General features: G+C 52.8%; 2 protein-coding genes across 2 annotated transcripts; both read right to left on the bottom strand.

Annotated features, from left to right (window-relative positions):
- On the bottom strand, positions 1–5555 carry CCDC194 (coiled-coil domain containing 194). Its single transcript, XM_039243282.1, has 4 exons — positions 4737–5555; positions 3574–3670; positions 3061–3193; positions 1–2494 (listed from the first exon to the last, which is right to left on the bottom strand). The coding sequence occupies exons 1-4, from the start codon at positions 5058–5060 to the stop codon at positions 2344–2346; spliced, it is 705 nt and encodes a 234-aa protein (XP_039099213.1). The 5' UTR covers positions 5061–5555; the 3' UTR covers positions 1–2343.
- Positions 5556–9924: 4369 nt separating this feature from the next.
- Positions 9925–14061, bottom strand: BST2 (bone marrow stromal cell antigen 2). Its single transcript, XM_039243364.1, has 5 exons — positions 13745–14061; positions 12885–12960; positions 12613–12673; positions 12217–12351; positions 9925–10035 (listed from the first exon to the last, which is right to left on the bottom strand). The coding sequence occupies exons 1-4, from the start codon at positions 13979–13981 to the stop codon at positions 12228–12230; spliced, it is 498 nt and encodes a 165-aa protein (XP_039099295.1). The 5' UTR covers positions 13982–14061; the 3' UTR covers positions 9925–10035; positions 12217–12227.
- Positions 14062–18147: the final 4086 nt, after the last annotated feature.

Raw genomic sequence — 18147 nt, 5'->3', positions numbered from 1 at the left:
TCTTAGAATAGTTTTAGATTTACAGAAAAGTTGCAGAGATAGTACAGAGCCCCTGAAGAGCCCTCACCCAACTTCTTCGATGGTCAAGTTCTTTTACACCATGGTGTCCAAATTTTGTTCATCTAAGCTAAGAAAGTAACTGTAGTATGTTAAATTAATTATGCTCTAGACTTTATTTGACCTTCTCACTAAGTGTTTTTCTGTTCCAGGATCCAACCCAGGGATCTGCATTACATTTTGTCCATCCCATCATTTCGTTTTGTTTAGTTTTAGGTATGTATGCATGCATTTATTTATTTTTAAGTAGGCTTTGCACCCAACGTGGGGCTTGAACTCACAACCTGTAGATCAAGAGTGCACTCTGCAGACTGAGTCGGCCAGGTGCCCTGGTCCATCATTTTGTACACGTGTAAATAGGGTTGTAGAAAAATTTCTAGAAGGGGAATTGATGGGTCAAAGGATATATGCACTTTTAATTTTGAGAGGTTCTAGAAAATTCCCCTTCCAAGTGGTTGTACCACTGAGCCATCTCATTGGCACCATGTGGGATTACTTGTTTCTCCACAGCAGTGCCCGCACAGGGTACTTGGTGATTTGCTTTTGTTTTTACATTTGCCAGACTAACAGCGAGAAAGTGGGACCACATTGTTGTTTCAATTTGCAATTCGTTTCTAGGAAAGAGGTTGGTCGCTTTTTTTTTTTTTGCATATTTCTATGAAATGACTGTCTATATTCTCTGCCCAGTTTTCTACTGAGCTGTTTTTTTGAAAACCTTAATTTATAAGAGCTCTTTACAGCTGAAGGAGATTAGTGTATTCCTGGAGATAAATAACTATATGAACTAGATCTATGAAAGTTTCAGTTAATTCTCTTGGGTTTTCTATATATAAAATCATACTACCAGGTGATAATAATATTATGTTAAAGGCTTTCCTGCCCCAAATGCCAACCAGAAACTAATCTTACAGAAACATCACAGAAACCCAAATTTGGACTTCATAAAATGACTGCCTTGGGCCTTTAAAAGATACCAACGTCATAAAAGGCAAAGACAGACTGAGAAATGTTCCAGATTAAAAGAGATGAAAGACTTGACAAATACAATGTGTGAGCCAGGATATTCTTTTGTTAAAAGGACATTATGAGAACAGTTGGCAAAGCCTGATTAAAGTCTGTAGATTAGATAATAGTGTTTTATCAACGTCCACTTCCTGATGTTCATCAATGTGCTGTGATTATGTGGGAGAATGTCTTTGTTTTTCGGAAATGCACACTCAAGAGTTATGGGTAATGAGACATCATTTCTGCACGTTTTCGGAGAGAGAAAAAGAATAAAGCAAAGGTGGTAACTAATGTTTGTGGAATCCGGGTGAAGAGTATCCAGGAATTCTTTGTCCTAACCCTCCAGTTTTTCTGTAAGTCTGAAGGCATGTGAAATATAAGGTAAACAACAAAATTAATGTGAAATTGAGCCATACGAAATTGTTAGTATTTCTATTATTTTTGACCTATATAAACAGTGCTCACATATGATCCAAGCTATAATTTCCCTACCACTCTTCTAATGTCTGTATCTCTTCTTTCTTTTCCTTGTCTAAGTGCATTGGCTAGTACCGCTGGAACAATATTAAATACTCAACAGCGGTCATCTTCCCGGGGGCCCTCATTTTGACAGCCTTTCCAGAACTTTTCTCACTTGATCCATTACTATGGTGAATTTCATCGGCAGACTGCTGGATACTGAGCATTCCCTGCATCTCAGCGATGTCGCCTTTGTCGTGATGCATTTAAAAAATGTGGGACTTCATTCTTTTGGCTAAAATTCCATTTGGGAGTTCTGTACCCTCCTCAGAGGGTGGAGGGGTCTGTAGTTTTCCCATTGTGCCATCTTGGTCGGTGTGTGTTGTCAAGGATAGGCCGGCTCGCTAAACATGATTCTAATCATGTGATATACAGACAAGGTAAACCGAGGCCCAGAGGGGAGAAGTGACCCTTCTAGGTCACTCGTGAGCCAGGGCTGGACCCTAACTCTTCACGTCTGTGGCATGAAGCAACCCTGTCATTAGACGGGACTGAAGTCCCAAATCAGCACTATCTCATTGTGTCATCAAATGGGCCTTAGTTTCCTCATCTGTAAAATCAGCACTAGTTGGCTGGGGAGAGAAGGTCGAGTCTCCTCCCTCTCTGTAGATTCCGTTCAGAGCGACTCCGGGTCCAGAGCTGAGTGTTGATGGCTGTCGACTGGGCATCTCATCCAGCGTGGGCACCTCTCTACGGGTCCCAGCAGGGCCACCACAGCGTGTGCCCTCCTGGCCTCGGGCCCTCAACCTGCTGGGGGTTGACTCACCCTCGGGCGCGCCGGGCCGGCCGCCGGCAGCCCCCCGAAGTTCCTGGGCGAGAGCGCGAGCGGGGGCTGGGTCGCGGTCGGGACCCGGAGCGGGATCGGGGATGCGGCACTCTGCGCTGGGGGCTCAGCTCGGCTTCCAGGGCTTTACTGGCGGGAAGTGGGGAGGGGCCCATCAGCACCCGGACCCCCGTCCCCCGACATCCTCCCCCCAGTACTCTTCCAGCTTTCCTGAGAACCCCACTCCCACGAGCTCCCCCACTCCCAGGATCCCCTAACTTTTCTCCACCCCCAGCCATCCCTGGGACCCCTCCCCAGGGGCTCCGATCCCCTTTTCCAGGAGCTCAGCCTCCAGAACCCCCGCCCTCTCCCTCGGTACTTCCTTTTACTTGCATCCTTCTCTTCCGCTCCTCGCCCTTCCTCCACGTGCGCCCGACCCCGGGGGCTCATGCCTGCACAGCGCCGGCCTCAACCTGGGGATTCTAGCCCCCGCCCCCCGAGAACGTACATCCTTCACCACCCCTAGGTTCCAACTCTAGGAGCCTTTGACCTTCCTGTCACTCAACTCCCCCAGGCCCCGCCCACACGGCCACGCCCCAGGGACCCTTCCCCTCCTTCCCCTCCAGGTGATGGGGGGGCGGTCAAAGGAACCAAGTCTCGCGCAGCTATTGGCCACGCGCCGCGCCCGTCCGCCCCGGGCCCCGCCCTTCACTCACGCGCGTTCGCGCAGCGCCGCCTCCCGGGCCGCGCACGCTTCGCCCTCGGCCTCGGCCGCGCGTGCGCGCTGCTGCGCCTCGTCCAGCCGCCGCGCAGACTCAGTAGCTGCCGCCTCCCAGCGCGCCAGAGCTTCTGCGGGTCCAGGGAGCCAGGTCAGGTCCAAGACCCCAAGGCCGCACCCGCCTAACGCTTAACGCTGGCCTTGGAGTTTACAGGCCGCCTACTATTTGTAGCGTTGCCTTATTGGAATTAAATTTGTGCGCGGTTTGCATGAGCTTTACGTGTCATTTGCAGAACTTTTCATAGGCTTGTGTTGCTCTTGGGAGTCGTGTAAATGGCATTGGCATATTAGGTCGCATTTGAGTTGTCTTTTGGGAACGTTTGCGTGGCCTTTGCGTTTATTTACATGTCGTTTACATTACATTTGCAGTTGTGCGTGTTATTTGCGTAACCAGGAACCTTTTAGGCACCTCCCACCCTTAGCCCTGGCCACCCCTTGCGCCCCAACACACCTGTGAGCGCCCCGTTCTCAGCCCCCATCTGGGTCCCCTGTGCCTTGGCCTCCTCCATCTCCGTCTTCAGGGTCATCAGCTGGGTCTGAAGCCGGCTCTGAGGAGTGGACAGGAAGTAAGGAGGGGAGAGGGGCGGGAGGGGGTGCAGGGGAGAAGTGAAGTCTCCCCTCCTTCTGGGGAAGACTCAGCTGACCCTGGTGACTCCGTTCCCTGAGCGTTATTTGGAATGTTCTTTGGGGCTCCTGGGGTTCTGAGTGATGACAGCTGCTCTGCCCAGGCCCCCGTGCTCCCCTCAAGCCACCGAATGTGGAAACCGTTTAGCTGTGCAGTCCCAACCCCAGCTACATCTAGACTCACTGGGGTGTCAAACTAACACGAGCCAGTCTGGTGGTTGCCAATGACCAGGTTTCTGGAGTCTGCTTCCTCGCCTAGGTGAGGCATTATTCTTTAAAACAACTGGCCTGGCCTTCTCAGAACTTCTTCCACTGAGGGGCAGAGTCGGAATTCGAACCCAGAGCAGGCTGCACTTAACCTCGGCGGCTTGGGGCCCTTCCCTTAGGCAGGTGGGTAAAGGGTAGAGGTCTGTTTTGATTTCTAAAATTCACACTGCCCAGCCCCTTCTGGGCCTGGTACACAGAGACCCACAATAGTTGGTTAATGAAAGATTGGGACCCTGGGAATGGTTCTTTTGCAAGGTCTGGGGGCTGGGAAGGGTTAAGAGTTTGGGAAGGGGTGGCCGGAGGAAAAGGGAGGACCTGGCCAGTACCTCCCCCAAGAGGCCAACTTTAGCCTCCTAATTACAGGTGACATGAATGTCCCTCTCTAGAAATAGGGCTGCTGGACACCGACTGGGGGAGGTTGAGTGGGCACCCAGGGGGAGGGTTATTAGCACAGGTCTCCCCAGGTGGGGTCGGGGGTCTGGGGCTTCTGTAGCCACCGCCATCTACTAGGCAAATGGCAGAGAATTGGGGGGGCCACCTTGTTCAGAAGACAGACCTAAGAGGGAACTGGTAGTATTGGGGAGGGATTCCGTCGCTAGTCTCATCTGCCACCCTCCATTGAAGAATTAGGGAAACCAGTGCACTAGGTGGGGGAGAGGGGCTGCGTTCGCAGGCCCTCGCTCCTGATTCCGGATTCCCCAGTCTCCCACCCTGCGCACCTACCTGGCGGCCCTCGCAGGCCCTTAGTGTCTCCTCCAGCTCCCCACGGACTCGGTTGGCCTGGCTCAGCTGTCTGGCCAGAGCCTGCGCGCGCTGGGTCGCCTCTGCCAGCTGGCGCCGCAGCTCCTCGACCTCCGGCGCCAGATCCTTGGGGGGTGCCGTGGCATTGGCACCTGGCTCCGGGCAGCGAGGTCCCCGGGAGGCCGAGGAGGCCAGGTTCCAGGCCAGCAGGGCCCCGCCGGCTGCCGCGGCCGCCAGGAACACCGCAGCCCCGCACAGGGCTAGCGCCCGCCACGCGCGTCCCGGCTCTGGCCCCAGCTCGGCCATGCCGCCGTCCACAGCTCTGGCCCCAGACAGCCACGAGCATTTAATTGGCACCTTGGGGCGCCAGAGACACCCACGGTTCCGCCCTGCCCGGGCCGTGGCTTCCCGAATGCGTTGGGAGGGGCTAGACCCCCGCCAGGGGCCAGCCTAGGCCACCCGAGGCCAGGACAGGACTGGGGGGTCCCGGGTTCCAGTTCTGCCTCTGCATCGCATGTGCTGTCCTCTGATCCTCGGTCTCCCCCACTGAAGTGGGGATCGCTCTAGCTCCTGCCCCATAGAGCTGAGTGGGAACCATGGGAGCACAGTCTCACGAAGCACCCATTTGTATTCGGGGCACTCGGCGAGGGTCCCCATTCTGTTCGTGGAAAAACGGAGGCTTAAAGACGCGAGGCTGCACGACCGACTAAGGTCGGCCTGGCTCAGGCTGCCACATTTTCTGGGACTGCCTGCGAGGGCCGGAGGGGATGGGCCCCAACTCCCTGCCCTTCTCCACTAGGCCGCCAGGGGGCGATGTGACACTGTAAATCAGCTCCAGGCCGCTTTACAACTCGCCTCTGTTCTCCCTTCCTCTCAGAGGCGAATCTCCTCCTCCTCCTCCGCTTTCCCCCTCCCCTCTACCCTCCTCGTCCTGCCCCTGGCCCTCCGGTTTCCTTCTCCCCTTCTTTCACTTCTTCCTCCTCCCCACTACTTCCTTTTTCTTCTCCTTCCCATCTGTTTCCTCCTCCTCCCCCACTTCTTCCCCCTTCTCTTCCTCTTTCCCTTGTGAGGCCCCTATTGCGTTTTATTTGCTCCTTGACCCCTTAAGACCTCCTCTTTTGCATCCCAAGGCCACGGTGATGGCTTTCTGTTCTACCTGAGCACCCCCTCCTCTCTTTGGCAGCTAACTGTTCCTTATAATCAACCCCCCAGCCCTACCCCCTGATCTGTATATCTCCTCCAGAACCCCCCCCCCCCACTTGGTAAGGGAGCATGAGGCAAGCTGAGGGCCGAGTACAAGCTAGCACCCCTCCCTGCCCAGGTCAGATATGTGTGACATTCCTGACTTGAGGTAGCTCTGGCTACCAAGAGCAAAGGAAAGTAAAGAAAAACAAATCGGTGACTTACAGAGATCACAGCCATGCAGGATAGGTGTCTCCTTCAGTTGATGGATAACTTAATAAACTGTGAGAAAAAGGCAATCTTATTCCCAGCCTAATCTCCAGAAACCTATAGACCGTTTCCTGGAGCCCTAATATCGCCTTCATCAAGATGTAAGGGGGGTTTAAGTGCTTGCCGTGGTGATGCGGGAAACAAAGCCAAATGAAAAATTAAATTCCCTTTCTGCCTACAGCCCATTGGCGAGTCCTTGAAACAGGCAGTGACCTTGAGACAGGCAGTGACCTTCTTCCAGGAGCTCAGCTGCCTCGATGATGACACTTTGCTGGGGGCAATAGGGAATCTTGGCTTAATGCTATCCTGACCCCCCAGGACCCTGTGAGTCTCCGGAAACACATACAAATTCCTTTGCAAACCTCCTATATCCTTAGCCCCGAGTATATGCTGGGAATCAGACTCCAAGCATATGGCCCCTGATGTACATCTGAAGGGCCTCATGACTGAGGTTTTACTAAACGGTAATAAATGGTGTTTCCCTAGCAATACCTAGCCCCTCAAGGTCCTAGAAACCTTGCTTGAAAATTCCTTGGAGACGGACTCTGTCCCTAACCCCCTCCCAAACTGAAGGTATATAATGAGCTCCCCGTCACAACCCCGGCACAGCTCTTTCTGCCCCCGGGTCCTGTCCCTGTGCTGTAATAAGATCATGTTTCTGCACCAAAGACGTCTTCAACACTTCTTTCTTGGCCATCAACTCTGAACTCCTCCATCACCCCCAAACCTCATCACACTGATGGGGTTTTGGAGTGGGGGGGGGCTCCTTCAGCCCACAGCCAAGAAAGAATTCTTGAGACGTCTTTGGTGCAAAAAGGTGATTTTATTAAAGCACAGGGACAGGATGTGTGGGCAGAAAGAGCTGCACTGGGGTTGTGAGGAGTGACTGATATATACTATGGAGTTGGGGGAGGTCAAGGCAAAAGAGAGGCTTCCAGAAGGACTTTCATATGCTAAAGAGGGCTTTTTTTTTTTTTTAATTTTGAGGGGGAGAGAGAATCCCAAACAGGTTATTCCCAGCTGTCAGCACAGAGCCCCATGCAGGGCTTGAACTCATGAACTGTGAGATCACAACCTGAGCTGAAACCTAGAGGTGGCTGCTCTACCCACTGAGCCCCCTAGGGGCCCCCAAAGTGGGTTCTCAAGATCCCCCAGGGCTTGCTATTGTCAAGCTAAAGTTATTTTTCCTCTAGCAAGGCATTAACATTAAGACAGTAGGGAGTTCCTGGAGAAATGTTTCACTCTGATTTTGCCTCAAGTATTTGTCAACGGGCTGCAGTTTATAAGGAAATTGCATTCTATTTCGCATCTCCTTCCTGTCTGTGTTCCCCACCTCACTACGGAGGGGAGGGTGGTGTAGGGACTGCAGAAGACAGAGTCTGTGGGTTTCTGGAGATCAGGCTGTGGATAAGATTGCCTTAAAAATTTTTTTTAATGTTTTATTTATTTCTAGGAGAGAGAGAGAGAGAGACAGCGTGAGCAGGGGAGGGTCAGAGAGAGAGGGAGTCACAGACTCTGAAACAGCCTCCAGGCTCTGAGCCGGCAGTCAGCACAGAGCCCGACGCGGGGCTCGAACCCACGAACCGCGAGATCGTGACCTAAGCGAAAGTTGGACGCTTAACCGACTAAGCCACCCAGGTGCCCCAAGATTGCCTTTTAACCATCAGGTTTTCCCATTCCTTGGGGGTGGGGGGCTTTGAAGAGTGTCGGCTTGCCTTTTACTCCCTTATCGCTAATGCCTTACTAGAGGAAAAAACAATCTCAGCCCAACAAGAGCAAGTCCTCTGGTGGCTAAGAATTTCCTGTCCCCTTCTACATCTTTCTAACCAGACTAAGAATCAAGCTGACATAGATAGATTAAGAGGAGAACATAAATTTTCATTTCATCCATATGGGGAATCTACACAGACCCGGACATTCCAAAGACAGGCAAAATCAGGCATGCATGTCATTCTATGTTTTTTTAAGTTTGTTTATTTATTTTGAGAGAGGGAGGGAGAGTGGGGGAGGGGACAGAGAGAGAAAGAGAATTTCAAGTAGGCTCCGCACTGTCAGAACAGACCTGACGCTGGGCTGGAACTCGAGAACTGTGAGATTATGACCTGAACTGAAATCAAGAGTTGGATTCTGTTTGTTTGTTTGCTTTTAGTGTTTATTTATTTTGAGACAGAGAGAGAGGAGCATGAGTGGGGGTGGGGGGCGGCACAGAGAGAGGGAGACACAGGATCTGATGCAGGCTCTGGGCTCTGAGTTGTAAGCACAGAGCCCCAGAGCCTGATGCGGGGCTCAAACTCACAAACTGTGAGATCATTACCTGAGCGAAGTTGGACACTCAACCGACTGGGCCACCGAGGCGCCTCAGATATAGAAGTCATTCTAAACTGAAGAGAGGAGGGTGGGGGTCTGGGATTTCAAAGGGAAGGAAAACAATTCACAGAGAGATGAAAAAGAGTAAATATTTAGTAAATAAATCTGTGCTGGGCCACTCAGAAACAATGGGACACAGAGGATTTTGGTCAAAGAGGCCTTGCTAAGTTCCTGTCTGTCTATCACATCTAGTTCACGGGCAATGTTTTCAGGGGTGATAACAGCTCTCTTCCTGGAGTGAGTCCTCTATTTAAATTCTTTTTAGGCAATTGTAGGGGAGGACAGAGCTTTTCCTGAATCTGCTGGGCTTTGATCGCTTTTTAGTATTTATTTATTTATTTATTTATTTTTAAAGTTTGTTTCTTTCTTTTGAGAGTGAGAGCACAAGTGGGGGAGGGGCAGAGACAGAAAGAGAATCCCAAGCAGACCCTGCACAGTCCGCGCAGAGCCCGACATGGGGCTCGAGCTCATAAGCCAAGAGACCATGACCCGAGCCAAAGTCGGACGCTTAACTGACTGAGCCACCCAGGTGCCCCGATTGGTTTCCATATTTTTAAAAATTTTCTTTTATTAAGTAGGCTCTACACCTTGCATGGGGCTTGAAATCACAACCCCGAGATCCAGAGTCATGAGCTGTACTGAGGGGGCCAGCCAGATGCCCCTTGATTGCTTTTTAACTCAAAATAGTCTGTCTGCCAAAGTGGCCTCCATCTGGGCCCCTACAGGGGCATTTTTAGGAAGGAGCCACGTATAGGGGCTTGGAAGGAGAAATGTGCTGAACAAGTTGACTCCATTATGTCGGGCAAACCTGTCCCCTGCTAGCACTGAAACACAGCTCTGGGGCTGGGAGTTGAGGATGGAGGGGGATTCGAAGCTGCCTCAGCCGCAGGCCACCCTACTAGTCATTAAATTTTTGTGAGCACTATGAGCCCTCAGGAATGATTAGCTAAGCCTTCTTTGTATATACTTTTTAAATTTAAATTATTATTATTATTTAAATGTGTATTTTTTAAAAACATTTTTTAATGTTTTTATTTCTGAGAGAGAGACAGCATGAGTAGGGGAGGGTCAGACAGAGAGGGAGACACAGAATCAGAAGCAGGCTCCAGGCTCTGAGCTAGCTGCCAGCACAGAGCCCAACACAGGGCTTGAACCCACAAACCGTGAGATCATGACCTGAGCCGAAGTCAGACGCTTTTACCAGCTGCACCACCTAGGTGCCCCAAATGTTTATTTATTTTTGAGAGAGAGAGACACACAGCGCAAGCAGGGGAGGCGCAGAGAGAGGGAGACACAGAATCCAAAGCAAGCTCCAGGCTCCGAGCTGTCAGCACAGAGCCCGATGTGGGGCTCGAACTCACGAACCGCGAGATCATGACCTGAGCCAAAGTCAGACGTTCAACCGATGGAGCCACCCAGGCGCCCGCCTTTCTTTGTACATTTATAGATCATGCATTCTTTCCTAGAAACAACAGAGCATTTCTGCACATCACAAGGTCTCCTGGACCACCCCGGGCACCAGGGACCCAAACCCTCTTGTACCTCCCCCCCCCCCCCCAGCCTGGGGCACCAAAGACCCAGGGTCCCTTGCACAACCTCTGACCACCACAATAGCAATGTCTGTGGCTGGCACCATCAAGAAGGCACATAATTAAGAACTGTCACAGGTCACCGCACTGCCCTAAATCCCTTTACAAATCTCTGGGCCGGGCAGCAACATTAGAGTTGGCTTTTGGAGAGTCGGCCTTCTCCCCAGGTGGCCGGCCTCGTGAACCAAACTCCTATTCCTTTCCAATCAAAACTCTTGAATATGAGCCCGTCCAGCCATGGGCTGCAGTGACAGGTGGGGGAGGCCCAAGGGCATACGAGAAGGGTTTGCTTCTGGGTGGGAATCAGGACTTTCAATTGCCCCTGGAGCAGCTGAGAAATCACGAGCAAGTCCAGGCACTTATTTCACACGGGTGACAAGACTTGCTCATAAAGCAACTTCCTGAGCCCTCCTGTGAGCTGGGGCCACAGAGGCGAGGAAGGCCAGGACTTCTGCTTCTAGAGCAGAGGTCCTCACAGGCAGGGAGTCTGCGCCCCCACGGGGAACTGGGTACTGTCCGAAGGCAATTTTTGTTGTCACAGCCCGGGGCTAGGGCCACAGGCATCTGGTGGGTGGAGGCCAGGGGCTCCAGATCCTCCAGCACCTCAGAGAACAATCCAGCTCAAAAGTCAGCAGCGCCGACAGACACAGAGGTCCCGGCTCCAGCCCGGGAAGGAAGCTGCATGGACAATAGTTGGGATTCCAGAAGAATGTGGAGAAAGGGAGACAACAGAGGAGGAAGGCTTTATAGAGCCTGGGAGGATCCCAGAAAGAAGATGAAGAGTCTATGAAGACAATAGCTCTCCGTTTTGAAGAGGCGGAGGAACCCTCTGCAGGAAGGTTCCCAGAGCTGGGTACTGCGGGGTGAATAGGAGTTTGGGTGAAGGGAGCACTGTGACCAAGGCCTGGCCTGTGTGTGTCTGCAGATGGGGGCTTGAGTACCAGCCCTGGATTTTCTGTGGGATGGGACTGGAAAGTACAAAGAGTTGTTCCCTGTCACAGCCTTGGGTTCCCCATTGGAGTGGGCACTGGGAGGTCCAGTGAGGAAGCAAGAGAGGAGAAGAGTGGAAGGGTACATTGCTCCGCACACAGTCAGCACTGGTGAGGGCCCTTTAAGATGGTCCCCGGTGAGGAGCGCCAGGGAGGCGGTCGGATGATGGCTGCCCAAACCCTAGGGGTTCCTGGGAACGTTCTGGAACAGGGAAGCTTGGGTGTGGATGTCTGTGGTGTCCACCCTCGCCTGCAGGACAGATCTCAGACGCATGGGGGCGACACAGCAGCACTCCAGGAACTTGAGAGTAACAGTCTTTCTGCCCCCAAAGGGGTGTTTACTTCTTGGAGGTCAAAGACCTCAGAAGACAGTGAGAAGTAGGTCTCTCCACCCCATGCCCTGCCCAGCTCTGCGGGGGGTGGGGGGAAGGTCAGATGGGGAGGTAGCCCTGGGCCAACTCCCGGGCTTGTCCAACCCGGCTGCTCCCTGGGCACCCCCTCCCCCCAACTGTGCCGCAGTGCGGCTCCTGCACGACAGGTCAGGTCAGGGAAGGCTCCAAGGGTTGAAAGCAGAGCAGGAACGGATCAGTCAAGACTATGGCCTAAGAGACAACGTCTATTTTTTTTAATTTTTTAATTTTTTTTTTTTAATTTCTAGGAGAGATAGAGAGTGTGAGCAGGGGAGGGTCAGAGAGAGAGAGAGTCACAGACTGAAACAGGCTCCAGGCTCCGAGCTGGCAGTCAGCACAGAGCCCGACGCGGGGCTCGAACCCACGAACCGCGAGATCACGACCTAAGCGAAAGTCGGACGCTTAACCGACTAAGCCACCCAGGCGCCCCTAAGAGACAACGTCTTAAGAGAGACTCGGGGTGGACTGGAGGGGAACAAAAGACGCCCCGCCCTCTTCCTAAGCCCCACCTCGCCCCCAGGCCTCCCCACTCAGAGTCCTCTCTGGCCCCCAAACGCCTCTCTGTGCAGGCAGGCCGCCTCCCCAGACCCTGGCTCATCCTGGACTCCCTCCTTTCCGTCCCCCTTTCTTGTACCCCAGGCTGCCCGGTTCTTACCGGCAGGGACCTCAGGCCAGCAGAACACCGACCACCAGCAGCAGGTGCAAGGGGACCAGCAAGGGGCTGAGTGCCTTCGGGGAGGAGCTGGCAGATGCGGTTTCGTTTTCCTTGCCTGAGGCCTCATTCCCTTTTCTGGGGAAAGATGTGGGCCCAACTCAGGCAACCGCAGGGACTGGTTCCTGGTTCCACCAGCCCTGGCCTCATCCGCCCCTCAGAATCTCCCCTCTTCCCCCACCAAGGCAGTGGGAAGGGGAGGGGGCTTGTAGAACCAGAGGGACGAGGCTGGGATTCAAACTCTGCGCCCTGAGCAATGGGGAATTTTCCGTGCAAAGGGGGTCCGGGGTCTCGGGAGAGGGCCGGGGGAGGGGCGTGGTCAGGGGGCGTGGTTCCGACCTCAGTCGCTCCACCTCGAGCAAAGCGTTCTGCAGCTTCCGCTTCAACTCCGCAATCTCTCCTACGGTGAGAGAGAAACGTAGGGGGAAGGCTCCATCCTGGGACCTGACACCGCCTCCGCCCCGCTCCCACGCCACCCCAATTTGGAAATCCGGGGTACGTCTTTTCACGTCCTCCACTGGATTCTGGCCGCTCCCTCTCCCCTCCTCTTCAATACTTGACCCTCCTCTCCGAATCCCCCTCCTTGGAACCCAGGCTTTGTGCTTTCTCACCCCGAAGCTCCTCCTCTTTCGCCAGCAGCTCCTGACTCTGGGCCTTCTTCCTCTCCAGGGAAGCCAACAGGGTAACCTGGGACAGAGGGGAGGGTCAGCGGCTGGGGCTCTGGCCCGGGCAGCGAGGGTGGCTGCTGCCCTGGGCGCCGGACTCCCTCCCCAGGCCCTAGGTTCAGAGGGGAGGGGCAAGGCTCCAAACACCTTTCAGGTTCCCCTCCAACCTTCGCTGCAACCTCAGCCTCCCACCCTCCCAGGGCCGCTAAGGGTATGATCCTCGAAATAGGGGGTTTGAGACCCCCCAACATGGGAATTTAGAGGCTCCCTGTAGCCCAAACCCTAGAAGAAACCCCTAGACCTCCAATTGCCCAAGATTTAGAGGTCCCCTCTAGCCCAGAACACAGGGGGATTTCCAAGCTCAAGTTAGGTGTCAGCTGGAATTTCAAGGTCCCTCATATCAAGACCCAAATGAAAGTTTCAAAATCTCTCAGGGATTCAGTGGATATATCAAGAGCCCCTTTCTTCTTTATGACTTGGTAAAGTCCCCATCCCAGTCCTTAGATGGGATTTCTGCTGCCCAGGACTGGTGCGGAGAGAAGTTTCTAGCTCCTCCCACCCCAGGCTGGAGGTTTTTCCACACCCTAGTGGTGATACTGACACCGCTGATTTGGGTGCTCCGAGGAGTTTTAAGACCCTGCCCCACACCACTGCTGGGAGAATTCAGAGGCCACTAAAACCTGGTGTGTGTGTGTGGGGGGGGGGTATTGGGATTCAGTTAGGGTCCTGGTCAAGGTCAAGGCCTCTCTTCAGCTCCCTCTAGACCGGTGGGGACCACCCAAGCACAGGGAGCTGCAGTCGCTTACCACAGTCTCATTGTAGGTGGCAGCCTGGGCCTGGGTCCTCTGTAAGACTTCCTGGGTTTGGGTTAGCTGGACCTCCAGGACGCTGGTGACATTGTTACACTCCTGCTCTGCTAGGAGGCCATCCCTGCAGGCTTTGCTGTTGGCCTTGATGGCAAAGATGATCACGGCCACAAGCAGACCCAACACCATCAGGGTCAGGAAGCCCACCACCCACTTCAGATGCTGGCCTGACAGCATGGTGTCTGAGCACTCAGTCCTGGACAGGGTCCGGTAGTGGTAAAAAGTGGGTGCTCTCTAGATCTGCCCCTGAGTGTATGAATTTGGGCGGGAGTTAGGGGAGGATGCTGGAACTTTCTTCTGGCTGAGGCTGCCCCCTTATTAGCATAAGGTCCGTCCTAACCAATGACAAAGCTTTCAGAAAATCGTCTCTGACCTAGAGGCTCTTGAATGGGTATTTGCAGAACATAGATTTTAGGCTTTCAGTTTCTATTTCCCGGAAAAGAGGTGGTTTATCTGTGCTGATTTCCTTTTTTTTTTTTTTAATGTTTTTATTTATTTCTAGGAGAGAGAGAGGGACAGCGTGAGCAGGGGAGGGTCAGAGAGAGAGGGAGTGACAGACTGAAACAGGCTCTAGGCTCTGAGCCGGCAGTCAGCACAGAGCCCGACGCGGGGCTCGAACCCACGAACCGCGAAATCATGACCTAATCGAAAGTCGGACGCTTAACCGACTAAGCCACCCAGGCGCCCCAATCTGTGCTGATTTCAAACCTGGAGATTTTCTATCTTGGTGCCCGCGAGTGAGCCGTGGGTAGAGAGCTGGGGCTGCCTGCGACACCCCATCTCAAGCTCCTGTCCCTCCCCTGCATGTAACTAAGGGTGACATCTGCAGTTATTAAGCGTCTCGTGCATGCCAGCCTCGTGTTCATGTGCACCAGGACCTGAAGAGGCAGCGGCTGTTGTTGATTCAGCCTCAAACTGGGGAACCGGAGACTGAGAGGTGCGTGGAAGACGGGACAGGGCCTGGCTCTGACCCAAGAGGCTCTGGATGTTGTGTTTAGGGGTCTCCGTGGTGACCCAGCTGGGGCTCACTTAGCGTCCCTGTGCCCACCGAAGGGACCATAGGGAACCATGGAGGGTGTCTCAGGAGGGACGAGAGGCTGGGAAAATGAAAGTCCAAGCCCCGGAACGGCTTTGGATGCGCCCCGCCCCCGGATGCAGGATGCAGTTCCCAACGTGGCCACGAGGGGCCGCCCCCCAGCCAACAGATAAGGTCGCCCCGGCGCCTGTCCTGGCTCCTGCAGGAACTAGGCTCCTACTTCTAGAATCTGCCTCTCCATCCCGGGACTCCAAGGAAACGCTCTGAACCTCCATTTTGTCGTCTGTAAAGCGAGGCAATAAAAGGAGCAGGCTCATCAATAGAGGCTAATGAGGAGTTTCTAGTAAAGGGCTTTGGCGTCCAGTAGGCGCTCAATGGATGCAGGCAGAGACAGGAAGAAAGGTGGATAACACAGTGAGAGGGCGGGCAGGGCCCAAACCAGGGTCCTCGGCCTCCCAGAAGCCCTGGAGAAGCACCTCTAGGCTCCTGGCTGGAAGCGCTCTGCCTAGAAACCCCCCCCCCCCATTAAATCCGCTTAGCAGCCAAATAACAAGGAATTGGGGATGATCTTGCTGAAGAGGCCAAGGTTGTGTGTGAACAGCCCTGCCTCTTGTAGGACCTGGGCAAACGATTTCCTCTCGGCCTCGGTTCCTGTAGCTGTCAAATGGGTGTGATAATAACAGAACCTTTTGGTGCGCCCTTAAATTTTGCCACTGAGGCGAGTGCCTTATTCCCCTCGCTCTGGCCCTGGCCCTTGCAAACAGTAAGATTTTTCCCTCCAAAATTCCAATGGAAACGGCCGCCATTTTTCTGATTTTACCTTTGTTACTTTTTTTTTTTTTTTTTTTAAGGATCGGGTTTGGATTTGCAGGAAACTAGTGAGGACAGTACACACATATTCCACATGCTGCACTTCCAGTCGCTTCTACTTTTAACATCTCACATTTGTGTGGTGCATCTGTTATAATGAATGAACCAATACTGATAGGTTAGTAGTAACTAAAGTCTATGCATTATTCGGATTCCCTTGTTTTTTCTTCATGTCCTCTTTTGGACCCAGGACCCCAGGTTACATTTAGTTGTCACATCTCCTTAGGCGCTTCTGGGCTGAAACAGTTTCAGACTTAATTGCTTTTGATGACCTTGACAGTTTTGACAACTGGTCAGGTGTTTTATAGGGTGCTCCCCAGTTGGGATTTGTCTGATGTTTTTTCCATGGTTGGCCTGGGGTGACCGTTTGGGGGAGGACCCCAGAGGTGAAGTGTCCTTCTTGGCACACTGTGTCCAGGGCACATGCCATCAGCGGGACTTTTCACTATGATGTTGACCTTGATCACCTGGCTGAGGTAGCACCCGTCAGGTGTCTCCACTGCAAACTTACGTCTTCCCCTTTCTGGTGCAGTGTCCTGTGGGAGGGAGTCAGGGAGTGCAGCCCGCGCCTGAGCCCACATCCAGGTGGGAGGGAAGAGCACACACACTGGACTTTCTCTTTTTGTGGTTAATCTTTTCCTCCCTCCCTCCCTCCCTCCCTCCCTCCCTCCCTTCCTTCCTTCCGTCCCTCCCTCCCTTCCTCCTGGCTCTGTACCCAGCATGGAGCCCAACATGGGGCTTCAACTCACCATCCTGAGATTAAGACCTGAGCCGAGATCAAGAGTCGAACACTTAGGGGGACCCGGGTGGCTCAGTCTTTTAAGCATCTGACTCTTGATTTCGGCTCAGGTCATGAGCTCACAGTTTGTGGGTTCGAGCCCCACACCAGGCTCTGTGCTGACAGTGCGGAGCCTGCTTGGGATTCCCTCCCTCCCTCTCTCTCCCTCCCTCTTCTGCACATTCATGAGCAGGATTTGTCTCTCTCTGCCTCTCAAGAAAGGAAGAACAAAGTCAACTTAAAACAAAACAAAATGCTGCCCCCTACCAATCTAGAGTAGTTGACTTCTTTCTTTGGTCCCTCCTTGCCCTCCAAGGGTGGGGTCCAGTTTCAAATGTCACCCAGGGAACTCTCCAGGTTTTGAACCCACATTCCTCCTGAGAACTAGAAATAATGAGGGTACATCTAGGGGAGCCCATGGTTAGTTCACTCCTGAATCTCATTATCGGGTCGTCTTTTCCAAGGTGTTTGTTTCTTATGGGCATCGACATTTGAATGTTGTATACTTTTCACATGCCACTAAATACTCTTTATTCCCCCCTCCCTTCCATCATTTACACACACACAAAAACATTTTTAGCTCAACAAGTTGTACAAAAACCAGTGAGCCAACCCATGATATTGCAGAAAATTGAAAAATATGGAAGATTAAATAATACCGTTCCCTTATTTTTCGTATTCCCCCCCCAGAGGGGTGTAAAAGCATGTTACCATATTAAATACGTTATATCTCATTTTAAAAAACCCTAATTCAAAAAAAAAACCTAATTCTGTGTGAGGATGCTTGAGTAGGCAGTTAGTTAGACCCCAGCTGGAGCCAAGGGCTGGGGAAAATAGGTCACGCAATAGAAGCCTCAGGGCACAACATTTCTGATGTGGTTTTCAACAACTAGGCCTTGTGGCTTCTACCAGGGCGGGCCAACCAAGAACCGCAGGTGCAGAACCTGCGGTCTCCTCTCCAAGCTCTACTGCAGGGCGATTGCCTATGTTCGTTGTAATAGATTTGCACTGCGGTTTCGACCCCTACCGGCTACCCTTATGTGGGGGAAGGTGGCCATGACACTTCCGGCAAGAAACTTGTAGGGCCTAAAACTCCCCCTCCCAATAGGTAGGAGTCCCTTAGATGATTAGAAGCCACCCACAAACAGAAAAAGAAAAGACACCCCTAGCCCCTTGGCAGCAGGCATCTCTGGGCCTGCCCGCTCTACCCTATCTTGAAAGTGTACTGTACTTAAAGAACTGCTTTGTGCCTGCTACCTTCCCTCTAGCTGTCTTTATTCAAGCGCGGATCCTCAGGTAACTCTTTCATGGGGGAATCCAAGAACCGAGACCTCCATTCACACAATGCAGAGTCTCCCACCGGTCACATGAACAACTCCTCAAGTGACACACGATTTCATGGTTCAGGGCGGTCCGTGCTTTTTGTTATTTAAACCAATAGCTGCATAACCCATGGACGTTTCCTTTGGGATGACTTTCCAGAACCACAATTGCAGTTTTTCAAATCTCTTCCCTAAGATGAAACCTCCTCCTTTAGTCTCCGGAGAGGCTGATTCCGCAAGGAATTCTGGGGAGCGTAGTTCTGGTTTGGAGCCGGCAAGACCTCGGCGCGCTGAGCAGGAACATTTCGGGAGGAAGTTGCTGGGCGTGAGAAGGCGG

The sequence above is a fragment of the Hyaena hyaena genome, unplaced genomic scaffold (assembly GCF_003009895.1).
Source record: "Hyaena hyaena isolate Hyena2069 unplaced genomic scaffold, ASM300989v1 scaffold_227, whole genome shotgun sequence".
NCBI lineage: Eukaryota > Metazoa > Chordata > Mammalia > Carnivora > Hyaenidae > Hyaena > Hyaena hyaena.
This window is presented reverse-complemented; position numbering and strand designations above follow the sequence as displayed.